At 51.6% G+C, this 12,955-nt stretch overlaps 1 protein-coding gene across 1 annotated transcript in view; it reads left to right on the top strand.

The window, feature by feature from the left end:
* Positions 1-12,955, top strand: part of LOC609484 (nitric oxide synthase 1 adaptor protein) — a 264,616-nt gene that overhangs the window by 227,376 nt on the left and 24,285 nt on the right. The window contains 1 exon segment of the mRNA XM_038586257.1: positions 7,633-7,741. Within this exon segment, the coding sequence (XP_038442185.1) occupies positions 7,633-7,741 (109 nt within the window).

The following is a 12,955-nucleotide window of genomic DNA, read 5'->3' as shown; positions in this document are numbered from 1 at the left end:
ACATACCATTGAAGAAGGGAGGTGTTTCCTGTCTTGAAAGCAAGAGGATCCGTTGTTCACGGGGAAGGGGAGGACTCCCCTCCTTTTCGCTCTGCTCTCTGGCTCTGGAAGGAGAGCGGTTTCTTCAGGAAGCTTGAGTGTCCTCAGAAGTGTGGGAAGGACAAGCTGACCCCAGAAGACATGAACACACCGAATGTGCAAACTCAGCTAACAGACGCGAGATCGGGGAGAGAAAGAATTGGTGGCCTGCCTAAAGCTTGTTTTGTTTTTTAAGATTTGATTTATTTGAGGGACAGAGAGAGAGCACATCTGCACACAAAAGGAAGGGGAGGAGCAGACTCCCCGCTGAGCAGGGAGCCCGACTGGGGCTCGATCCCAAGACCCCAGGATCATGATTTGAGCTGAAGGCGGATGCTTAACCAACTGAGCCACCGAGGCGCCCCTAACCTTTGGTTTCTGAACGCCGACAGCAGGTGGCAACTATTTGGGGGAATTTGCCAGCATGGGAGAGACGTTAGCCTTGAAGCCTCCGAGGGGATTTTGGGCGAGGGTTGCTGGCCTGGTGTCAGCCTGCATGTCAAGTACCGAACAAGAGGAAATTAGCTTATCGCAGCGCTCGGCGTTTAGAAAGCGCTGTGTGATGCTTTGTGGTTGACTCATGTATAGCAGGGGAGATTTTAGGGGGGACATAGGAAAGAATAGCCGTGGTATGAGCTCGTACCTGACTGAGATAGGCCGTGGGGCCGCCTTAACTGGACTAGCAGAAGAGAAATGTGTGTTCTCCTGACTCGCACTAGATTTATTTTATTTATTTATTTATTTATTTATTTATTTATTTATTTATTTATTTATTTATTTATTATATTTATTTTTTTTTAAGATTTATTTACTCATTCATGAGAGACACGCAGAGAGGCAGAGGGAGGAGCAGACTCCTCACGGGGATCCGGATATGGGACTCGATCTCAGGACCCCGGGATCATGCCCTGAGCCGAAGGCAGATGCTCAACCACTGAGCCACCCAGGCGTCCCTCACACTAGATTTTAAAACTCAGTTGATTGCTTATCTCTTACCCTATGTCTACCGTAGATCACAGGAGCAATTTAGACATTTGTATACTTTTATCCCTTGAAGGAAACCTTAGGAAGGGCTCCATGTTTGCATTTCTCCGCCTGCAGTTGAATGGATGGGCTTGCCCTTCCAGCCCTTCGAGGTGTCTCCTAGCCCGGGCCCCTGGCTCCCCCAGGCTGCGCCGTTGGGGTGCAGGCCTGTGAGGACGCACAGAACGTGGACGGTGTGTCCCAGCGCCTGGGACGGCTGTGAAGTAAGCAGACCAGATCCACCAGGGCCTGGGGGACCATTTCATGAGCTCATCCCCATCCCCCCATGCCAGATAGCAGCCTGAGAAAGCATTTGGGGGAGGCAGGCCTCACATTGAGAATGGCTACAGCGAGGGCTGAAGAAGACAGAAACTGAAGGAATTTGTAACAGAAGAGAACCAGCTGACGTGATAAAGAGCCCCGGGGGATTCAGCGGGACGAAAAGATAATCAGACCAAAGCAATAATAAGAGAGAAAAATGATCACCACGAAGGTCAATTTTATCTAAAGATTGAATTAAAAATAAGAAGCATGGAAAAAGTGTGCCGACCAGGGACAGAGGTGTGGAAGCGTGTGATCGCGGCGGGGCTGCTGGGCAGAGGAAGGCACCTGCGCTCAGGCCAGGCGCCGGGGCTGCGGGGGGGAGCTCACTGCTCTGCATCCTTGTGTGGTTCTGCTAGCAGAGCCCAGCGGGCCCCCTCCAAACTACCACCCCACACAAAACTGCCCCCAAGCCCTCGGAGGTTAACACATTCATTTGGAGGAGGGTGGCTGAGCTTCCTAGGGGAGTCCTTGCTCCTGGGGGCAAGAGTCACCCTGGGTCTTCCCAGGACCAGGCCTTCACGGCTGCACCGTCCTCAGCTGGTCTGATGCAGCGGGGCGGGCCTGGCGTCAGTCCACAGTGCTTGTCACAGTGTGTTTTGTTCTTTCCTCAAGGTCTGGCCTTGAGAAGACCCTGCTGGGGGGGGCCTGGCTGGCTCAGCTGGTGGAGCATGGGACTCTTGATCTCAGGGTTATAGGTTCGAGCCCCACACTGGGTGTGACGATTACTCAAAAATCTTTTTTTTTAAAGAAGATCCCACTGGATTTTGTCTCTGCCATTTGCAAGTTACTTGGTAGCTTATCTTTCCAGTCATAGTTCATTTCTCTCTGTCCTGGTGGGGTGTCTCTTGGGTTAGGAATAATACCCATACCTTTGGGGCATCAAGAGGAAAATCTGTGCTGCCTTCTGGCTGGAGACACCCCCTCTCTCACCCTCCAGAGAGATGGTGACATTGGGGGGAACAGTGATGATTTCTCTTTGTTCTTCCACTTGCAGGTTCACAGTTTAAAAGTATTTGTACAGCACATCATGGGGTACAGTCTATTTGCCCATCCACTGTCTCACCCACTCTCTTTGCCCTTCCCAGAACTTTACAACCGCCCTGGAAGATATTTTTATTCTCATTCCAAGGATTGGGAGAACAGGAAAAAAACTGCCCATGGTCCCGATGCCGGGTCTAGACCCTCTGCTCTGGGATTCCACGCTTTGAGCCGTGGCAGGCGGCCAGCAGGCTGTGAGCAGGACAAGGTGCGGGGCCCTTGTGTGGGACTCCACATCTGTGGGTCTTGCATGGGGGGAGCATGTATGTAGACTCGGGAATCCTTGCTCATGACTTTTCACCTTCTCTGTAGCCAGTAGGTTCCAAAGCCGGCAGGCAGTGCCCAGGGAGATGACAGCAGGACAGAGCCCTAACAGCAGGTTGGGTAGGGGGGTGACCCTGCTGTTTTAGAGGTCATCATATCCAGAGAGAAGGATGGTGACAGTGGGCTGGAGACTGAGAGGCAGTAAAGGATGAGCACTTGAGGACAGAAGTACAACATAAGTGATTCCAGTTGGTCCCAAAAATGTAAGCCCATGGAGAAAAATCATGCGGCTACCCGTATTTTTATATAGTGTTCCTTAAAAAGTACACAGTGCAACAGAGGTTAAAAGCAAATGTGAGCACAAAGGAGCAGCCACGATGGACCGAGCTATGCTTTGGGTGCAGTGGGCCCTTGGAAAAGGCTGAGGATGAGAGAAATCCCACAGGGGACAGTAGTACGGGACACGGAGAAGTTCCTAAGCCTCACTCTACATCTGTGGATTCCATTTCTCTCTCTCTCTCTCTCTCTTTCTTCAGTAGAGGATTATCTGATCTTCAAACTAGAAACACCAGAACATGGGTGACTTAAAGCACAGAATGTTTAGGGGCATCTGGGTGGCTCAGTCAGTGAAGTGTCTGCCTTTGGCTCAGGTCATGATCCCAAGGTCCTGGGATTGAGTCCTGCATCAGGCTCTCTGCTCAGTGGGGGATCTGCTTCTCCCTCTTCCTCTACCCTTCCCTCCTGCTCGTGCGCCGCGCTCTCTCTCTCTCTCATAAATAAAAAGTTTTAAAAAAGAAAACCCAATGTTTAAAAATCATGAGGAAACAGGTGTCCCTCCCTTAAGTGTATCTGGGCCTCGGGCACTTGGGTCTTGGGGTCCTAATGAGATTCTACCACCATAAGTCACAATGAGGATGTGAGAAGATGGCCAGAATGAAACATCCATCCCACTTTTTGGGAAGGAGGAAAATCTGGGTCCAGGGATCACACACTAGTGAACTTGTAGAAGAGATCATTAAGCGGATGGTCCGTGAGAGCTTGGAAGAGGGAGTAGGATCACTAGGAGCCAGTCCTAACGACGGACCATCCAGGTACACTTAGGAAACCTGCCCCGGGAGCAGTCGTGCAGATCGGCTCTGAGCATCTAGGTTGACCACAGTGTGCGGCAGCAGTGAGATGTTATAACTACATTAAAAAAAAAAAAAAACACAATCAAAGATGCCAGGAACATGACTCAGTTCTGTGGCATTGGAAAGAGTCACTGGAGAGTTGGGTATGTGCAGAAAAGGTTGACAAGGAAGAGGGAACTCCTGTTGACTGGGGCAAGCAACCCGCCATGTGCTGGGCATTGTGTTAAATGTGTGTGTGGGGGGAGTGTTTTAATACTTAGTACTGCGAAGAGATTGTTAATGTTCCTATTAAATGAGGGAGAAGGGGGTTACGTCAATGGAGGAGTTGGCCTGAGGTCAACAGCTGGGAAGTGGAAAATGCTAACACTTGAGCCCAGATCTTTCTCACCCATGGCCCCCAGTGCAAGTGCTGGAGCAGTGAGTGATGGAAATGGGTCCGTATGAGAACTTCGAAAAGAAGGAGTAACATGTCAGCTTAACAGCGAGGGGAGTAAATAGAAGGATGGCGATCGTTTCCAAATACTCAAGGGGTTGCCCTTTGGAAGAAGGATTAGCTCTATCCTCTAAGGCCCCGAAGGGTGGAAGTAGGGCAGTGGTGTGGAGTAATAAGAGCGTTGACTGTTCGCGGACCCCTTGCTGCTATAAGCTCCTCTCGCTGCGTGCATTCGTTCTCCAGACCCTGAGGGTGAGGTACAGCGCTATGATCGTCCTCGTGTTGCTGGCCAAGAACCACAGGGAAATGACGACCAGGATCTCCCACCAGTAAGTGGCCGAGCCCGGGCCTAAGATCTGGGTCTGTCCCACACCCGGGCCAGCACTTTTTCAACCATCTCCCTCTGCTGCATTCCTGTGGGTAGATCCTGAATCAACGTAAGCGAGAATTGCCAAGTAATGAGAAGGTCCCGAAGAGGGGGTGCTCTACCAGGGAGTGAGTTGTCTGTCGCCAACAGATCCTGAGCGACGGGGACGCCGGGTTGGGTCCAGACCTGATGACCATGCAAGGTGTCTTTGCAATATTCTATTTTAACTCCTGTGCTCTTGAGAGAAACAAGTTTACTTTAGATTAATAGTCAAGGTGAAGAGGGTGTTGGTGGTGGGCCTGGTGGTTCTTCATCGCTCCGTCAGCCTGAATTCTGTGATAAGCTCCACATGCAGTTTCTCCAGGATCCTGTTTCTATTTCAGTCATTGATGGAACAACCCTTAGAAAAGTCTCTTGTGGGGATCCTTGGGTGGCTTGGCGGTTTGGCGCCTGCCTTTGGCCCAGGGTGCGATCCTGGAGACCCGGGATCGAGTCCCACTTCGGGCTCCCGGCATGGAGCCTGCTTGTCCCTCTGCCTGTGTCTCTGCCCCTCTCTCTCTCTCTCTCTCTCTCTCTCTCTTTGTCTATCATAAATAAATAAATATAAAAAAGAAGAAAAAAAAAAGAAAAGTCTCTTGCTATAGCTTTAAAGCATAACCATTCCATTAGCAGGTGAAAATTACAATCCTATGCGTGTTTTAAAGTAAAAACAAGAAATCTGAAGAAATGTGAAAAGGGAGCAAAACTTCACAAAACCTTAGTAATCATTGTTACTACCATCTCACCATACAGTGAACCGCTCTGGTATCCCACCTTTGATAATTGGACTGAAAGCAGGAAATTGTGATACTTTCTGGAAGCAGGGTCAGGACTGCACCAGGCTTGAAGATGAAGAAGGGGAAAAGGCTTTCCTTAGTCACTGGAGCGCTCGTCTTAGCTTCCTCTCCTGCCTCACCCCCGACACACACAGTCACAGTTCTTAGGAAAACCAGGGTATGGAGAAATAAGGGTTCTCGGAACATGTGTCTCAATCTGGAATTTGGGACCTGTGGCCTTACTCGGTTGGATGATTAATTTGTTGGTGAATGAGGTCACATGACAAAACTTTCTACCACTTGATTCTGTGGGTGGACACTTCTCTAAATCTCCAACTAGCTGACTTTTTTGGTTGGAGGTTATTTATCTTTTTTTTTTTTTTTTTGGTTATTTATCTTTAATAATGACACATTGGGTCGCAGAGCCATCTCCAAAGAGCCCCGGTCCACGGGGCCTGTGTCCACACGCCAGCTGGCCTCACATTTGCTGGAAAGGTGCTTTGTCCACCAAGGGAAAGTCAACCTCCGCTCGCTGCCCTTCCTGGCTGCCTGGCGTGTCCGTCCGTCCTGTGGGCCTGCCACTCTTTCATATCCGCTCTGTCCTGTTTTCAATCCAGGTCTTGTTCCCTGGGGCATAGTGTGATAATCAAAAAACTCGAAAATGGAAGGAGTTTTAGGTATGATTCAGCTGAACTAACTGACCTTACTTCCTCGGGCCCAGGGGCGGAGGGGAGCAGTGAAAAACCAGACAGACCGACGTCTCGGGTGCTCACTAATGACAGCACGATGCCTCCTTCCCTCCTCAGCTGGCGTTAGGAATCTTCCGTGGGCCGATTACCGTGCTGGCACTGGGGACACCAGGACGTGGTCCTCTTTCCTTCAGGGAGCCCCAGTGTAAACATCACGGTGCAAGGGCTGTGCTGTGGTCATGGGGAGCCCAGGGGGTGCAGCAGCTCCTATTGGGGGGCAGGAAGGCGCCTCTGAACCGAGTCCTGATGGATTCCAAGGGTGCGTCACCGCGGTGGCAGCGGCAGGTGTATGTAGGCCAGGACTCTGGGGAGAGACGGAAGCGGGAAGGCAGCTGTGCCCAGGAGTTAGGACTTTATGCTGAGGGCAGTAGGGAGCCTTTGAGGAGTTTCTAGAGGGGAAATAGTGAGATGTAGTTTGTGGCTTTAAAAATACCATTTTACTGGCAAGGAGGAGAACGGGTTGGCCACAGGGGCGCTGGGAAGCAGGGAGAGACGCCAGGCAGTTGCAAAACTCCGGGTGAAAAAGGAGGATCTGTGGGCGGCGGTACTGTGGAGGGGGCACGGAACCACGTCTCGAGGCCGTGTCGCACGGACGGCCACCAGGACCAGGCAGGGGGGCCCGGGCTGCTCCCACTTACAGCTTGCATGGATCCGGGCCCGTCGTCCAGGCCTTGTCTGCCGGAGGATCACCAGGACGCTGATTCAGTGGGGGGCACCATAGGCTGGAGAAACTTCCAAGACGTTCGGCGAGGGACAGTCTCAAAGGACTGCTGTGGGCGGGGTCCTCAGGCAGCAGGTGCTGAGGAACCGTGGTTGGCCGTCCCTTCCATGTCCCTTTCCTGGAAGCCACCTTAAACAAGCAGGGCCACCTTGTACCTGCATCATTCACAGCCAGTGGACACACGAGGTGTCCTGACATGAGTTCCCCCCCCCACGGCGGGCAGAGACACGTGGTCCCCAAGGGGACCTGGGCTTTCTTGCCAGGACCGTCCTCCGTATCCACTTCCCTTCCGGGTGTCCCTCCTGGGCTCTTGGGGTCCTCGGCGACCATCTCGGTTACAAGGCTCTTGAGGAACCGTGTTGGTGAAAGTATGAAGGTACTTCGCTCGTTATTTCGGCCTCCCGGTAGCCCTGCTGGGGACCCTCAGTGGCAAAGTGGCCGCTATGACTGCAGATCCCCTCCTCTCTCTGCTAAGTGGCGGCCCAACGTGCGTGGGACCAGGTGGGCCCGCTAGATCCTGGGATGCAAGTCGCCAGGTTGTTCCTGGGGCCCGTTGACAGTGCCGCCTGCTTGTGGCTTCACAGGAAGCTGTGAGCGCCGTCCTCGGCGCGTCCTTACACACAGGTTTCCTTGTAGGAGATTCGAACCTAATGCCGTCTTTGATGCCTTTTTCTGTTACTCTTCCCATAGGATCTTCTACGTCTCTCACGATTCCCAAGACCTGAAGATCTTCAGCTACATCGCTCGAGATGGCGCCAGCAACATCTTCAGGTGTAACGTCTTTAAATCCAAGAAGAAGGTAAAGGGGCAGTCATCGGTCATTTTTTTATTTTCCTCTGACATGCGCACACCTGGAGAGGTCTCCACCATGGGATGAGGGCTCTGGAGCGGGACAGGTGGATCGCCCCAGGAGCGATGCTCACCTTGGCGTGTGGTAGGCAAGAAGCACGGCTGTTGACTTGAGTGACCTTTCGTCATGAGTTTGTATATCGATTGGGGGCCTACAAATCATGACACGTGGAGTGGAGTGTGGACTCCGGCTGCGAGGCTGGTGGCCCTGGATGGTTATTTTGGGGAAGGTGACATTGATGCTTGAGGAAATGCAACTTTGGCAGTTGGGCAGGTGGCTTTTTCTATCACTTCTCCAGGAATTTAGCACAAAACTGGGGTTAGAAACCTGGGGTCTCACCCCCTCCACGCACGCCCACCACGAGAGCCCTGAGGCATGTTATGTGGGTCACTGTCCCCTGTGGGTCTCAGCTCCCTTGTCTGTAAAACAAGGAAGAGAGTCAAAAGCAGAGTTTCTTAAAATGTCTCTTGTGAAATATTTACCATCCGATCTGTTCCACGTTAAAACTATCTTTGAATTTGCTTGGAAGTCTTAAAGTTCAAGAAACCCCTTTAACTCTGCTTAACCCAGCGTTTCGCGCACTGATTCAGCCACGGAATCGTGCTTTTGCCATGTAATCTCTGTAATACCCTGCGAACTATTTTCCCCGGAGAAGGGATTTGGAAAACGCTTTATTTGTGCCTCTGAGATTCCATTCAGGTCTGCCGTCCTGGTCACAGACCCACCGAGCGCAGCTTTCTGTGAGGACGACTTCCGAATTCCTTCCTGCATACCCCTTCCTGGATGCTGTGTGACATCATCTACCGTAAAGCATCTTTAATAGATTTGTAGGCACCTTGTCAAGTGGGCATAAGAAGAATAATACGTGACAGGGTCCAGGTTTACCAATATATGCGTCCAGTCCACCCACCCACCCACCCACCCACCCACCTTGTCTTCATAAGGAGGATCCTACTTTGCTGATTTAGCTGCTTCCTCTATGGAGATTGGTGCCCATGGTCACCTGTTCCCAGGCCTTTTAATGCAAATCATGGGATTTGCATGGAAGGAGCTAGAACTGGAAAGGTAGAAAGGAATGTGCAAGTTGCCAGACTTCACTGCTAGGTAATACAGCACAGCGGGGTGCAAAGTGTGTAAGTGGGGCTAAGCTGAGCTTCGTATCGGAGAGGAGGAGGCAGTGGGAGAGAGAGAAGAGCCAGAGGGGCTGCGGATGAGCACGTAAGGCTTGGGATGCTGAGAGGCTCTTCCACAGCTTTGCAAGATGCAGGGGATCTGGGAAATGCAAAGCGTCCCTGAGAGTTAAGAACTGGATCATCTGTAATGTGCTTTGACAGGTGCAACCAAAAATTACAATCCCCTTTTAATTCACTTTGAGTGGCCCAGCTGTCCAGCTGACGCCAGGTCCGTCCGGGGCCCGGACCACGTGGGCCTGGGGATTTATGACAGCCACAAATGGCACGTTATCGTTTACCAAGTACTTTAGTATTTCATCTTACTTGATCCTTATAAAACCTCTGTGACGGAGTGAAGACAAGTTAAGTTTCACCCCCCGTGTCTCAGATGAGTCAACGGAAGCTCGGAGAGCCGAAACCACCTGCCCACGGTCCCGTGAATAGGCGCTGGCTAGCGTCCGCGAGACGTGCGGAACGAAAGCACTCTGAGCGGCAAGACCTAGGTAAAGGGTATTTGGTTTGCCTTCAGATCGAGCACAGTGGGGGCAACCCGAGTCGGGGGGCAGCACCCACTGGAACTCTCTCTGACCTCCAACTCAAAGCACAGAATTAAGTTCTTTTTACCCAGTGACAAAGGAGTGACGGTCACCCGGCGCCCTAATCAATTCAGCTTGCTCCCCGTCTCCTGGCTCTCGGAGCTAATTCGGATCTCTGGCTCTTCTATTTCCCGTGTCGCCTTTCCCCTCACCTGCTGAGACTGTAGCTCTGGGAAGAGTGGGTTCTCAGGCCCTTTGCTGGCCTGCAGCCATGCCGCTGAAGGAACGGTGCCCAGACAGCCTGGCCTGTGAGCCCCGCTGCTGCTGAGCTATGGGGTGGAAGGGCCGGATTCCCAGCCAGTAGAGACGAGTGAGTGGTGCAGGGAAAGCCAGCAGACCTGGGGAGGTGGGGGGCCTGCCTGCAAAGGTTTCGCACACTTCTCCTGGTTAGACTTACCATCTTGTAAGGCACTCTGGGTCTGAGGAGACAGTTAACTTGGGAAAGAGTTTTAATTGGCCGGTCACAGAGGAATACTTCTGAAGTGAGGAGGGCAGGGGAGAGGGACTGTGTGCCCCGGGCAAATGTCCTGCAGGGATGTTTGGGGATAGTTGGAGGTCGACAAGGGGGATCTCTGGACTGGCAGCCAGAAGGCCTAGATGTTCTCCAGAGCCTTCTCGTTGATCATAGTGTAGAAAAACCTCAGAGGAGCGCCACGCTGCGTCAGGGCTTTGGGTGTAGCTGTTCAGACCACGCCATGGCCCCTGTGTGCGGACCCATGACGCGTTCCCCATGCCAGGCTCCTAAGGTGGCTGTCGCCCTTACCTCCCCGCTGGGGAGCAGGGTTGTCTCTCCTGTGGGCTGACAGGATGGGTGAGGGGTCTCCACCTTCCTGCTGGAGGGCCCCTGTGCCTCACTCCGGCACGATCGTGATTCCGTATCTGGATCCTCACACAGGTGGCTCACGCCCGTGGCCAGTGCGGTTGTCCTCTAAGGCTCCCATCAGGAGCTAGCCAGCCAGAGATGGCAGGAAGGTTGCATACCACCTGCTAGCCCTCTAGGACTCTGGGTTACTCCAGTTCTCGCTTCATATGGAGTCCTCTGTTTCGGTTCCCTGCTATGTGCCTGTGACTCTTCTGAACTCTCCGCGTGAGTTACCTTGTTTCGTGCCTGAGGCAGGTGTGGGAGGTAGGTACTCTCACGCTCTTCGTTTTACAGACCGGAAAACAGACGTTTAAGGGACATAAGTCATAATGAGTGGAACTGAACCCGGAGAGTCTGACTCTTAACCACTCCACTTTACTCTTTTCCATCAGGAATTTGCATAATAAGGAGTAGCTTTGGTCTCCAACAACCTATTTGCGATGACAGTCTACAGCACTTGTCATTTGGGTATGGAGAGCTCCTCAACTCTCAATGACCCAAGTCACTCTGACCTCAATTTTCCTTTTTTTCTCTCACTATCTGTGTAGGTCAATATCGACTCCGTTGTGTAGCTGGGGAAGGAGAGGGCCCGAGGGAGTAGCTACCATTGGTCACACAGTGAGTCCCCAGGGCCCACTGACCTTAGAACTGGGCTTCCCATCTCCTCACCCAGGAGCTTTGGCCACTAAACCCTGTTACAGGAAAGTCACAAAAGAAGCCTCTGGACTTGAGCTTCCCCAGCCAGCAAGTAAGATGAAAGGCATCTCAGGAATGCAGGTTGTCCTGTGTGAGGTGATCGGATGGATCTTCAGGACCAAGTCCTGTGTGACTGGGAAGGATTGCCAGGATTGTTGGCGGCCTGTGTCTGTGGAAGTGTGGTGTCTGTCCCATCATCGTGCAGACGACTGCGAGAACGGAAGGCTGGCAGTGGGTCTTTCCCTCGCCCAGAGCATCCAGTGGAGACATTTCCTAACACCACGGCATCCTGTTTCCCCTCCTTGGGGAGGTATAATGATAGTATTCATTTGCAAGGCCTCTTGCCTCTTGCACGGCCTCTTGACCTCTCCTGTGGAGTGGATGTCGCCCTCCTGTCTTTTCCTCCTGGCCCCAGGAGGAGGAGGCTGTCGGCCCTGATTAAGTGTGACTATACTTATTAGCGCATCAGTGCGTGAAGTGTTGGTGATTAACAGAAGCGGCAGGAATCTCCCCGTTATCTTCACGGGCAGCTTCCTTGAAATCATCTTGCCTGCAATCACAGCTCAATTGGTTTGGGTTGGGAGAAATTACTTCCTCCCGTAATGCTGTCACCATCAGATTAGGGGCCACAGCTGAGAAGTTTCACTGTCCTTGAGAGCTTGCAGTGGATTTTGAGAGATGACGATAGTCATGTGCTAAACAATAAGTCACTTGCCTGGCCAAGTTTAGGATGAAGGAGAGGAAGGTTCTACGCTTAGAGTAAGAGTCTTAAATGTTGGGGTGATGGGATGGGGTTGGGAGGTCAAAATACAGAAATCCCAGGTCTCAGAACTCATCTGATCCAAACTTCTGGTTATGGATGAGGAACTCAGCACCTGGAAAGGCAAATGAACTTGCTCATGGTCACCTGGGTGGTTACTGTCAGTACTGAGGTTGTAACCCAGCCACCTTTGCTCTATGGTACTGTGGCTCACTGACTAGCAGAGTACAAGGAGGAACCCAGCAGTCTACTGGAAATTTTAAGATCCCCTGTCTCCTGTCAATGTCAAAAGTCACACTCACTTTGAAACTAAGCTTTCTCCATAGTGAGCAATATTCTAGTGTCCCAGGCATTGCCTCCATCAAATTATAGATCAAGGCCATCCCATAACCTGCTGGATAGAATCCTCACCCATCTCCCATTTCAGAGACTTCATCCCTTGGATCTTCCTCTGTGTAGAAGTCCAAATATATTTTCTTGCTTCAGCATTGTGAATTCTATACACTGCAGTCATTTAATAGATACAAGCTTAAATCTTTTACTACATTTCAAAAAGGGGGGGAAAACATTAAAGAAACATGATCTTCAGTTCTTTTTTTTTTTTTTTTTTTTTTGAGACTCTGTGGTAGTTCAGCTCAAGGTAAGGGCACTGGACTTTATTGCTGTGAGAGATGAAAAGAATTAGAAGCCTAGGGGATGCCTGGCTGGCTCAGCTTTAGCGCCTGCCTTCGGCCCAGAGCGTAATCCAGGAGTCCCAGGATTGAGTCCCACATCGGGCTCCCTGCATGGAGTCTGCTCCTCCCTCTGCCTGTGTCTCTGCCTCTCTCTCTCTCTGTCTCTCATGAATAAATAAATAAAATCTTTAAAAAAAAAAAAAAAGAATTAGAAGCCTGGGAGCTGTCCTGGACCTGACTTACTGGACTTCAGTCCCCCAGAATGCCGAAGCACGCGGCGGACAGGTCTCCAGTGTGGGGGGCAGGGGGCGGTAGATGAGAGCAGAGAGAACGGAGACTAATAAGGAGAGCGCCCCACATTTCTCTCTTCTTACCGTTGCCTTCACCATCTTCATCTTCACGA

This window comes from Canis lupus, chromosome 38 (genome assembly GCF_011100685.1).
Source record: "Canis lupus familiaris isolate Mischka breed German Shepherd chromosome 38, alternate assembly UU_Cfam_GSD_1.0, whole genome shotgun sequence".
In the NCBI taxonomy this organism is placed as follows: domain Eukaryota; kingdom Metazoa; phylum Chordata; class Mammalia; order Carnivora; family Canidae; genus Canis; species Canis lupus.
The sequence above is the reverse complement of the archived record's forward strand: the minus strand, read 5'-3'. Positions and strand labels throughout refer to the sequence as shown.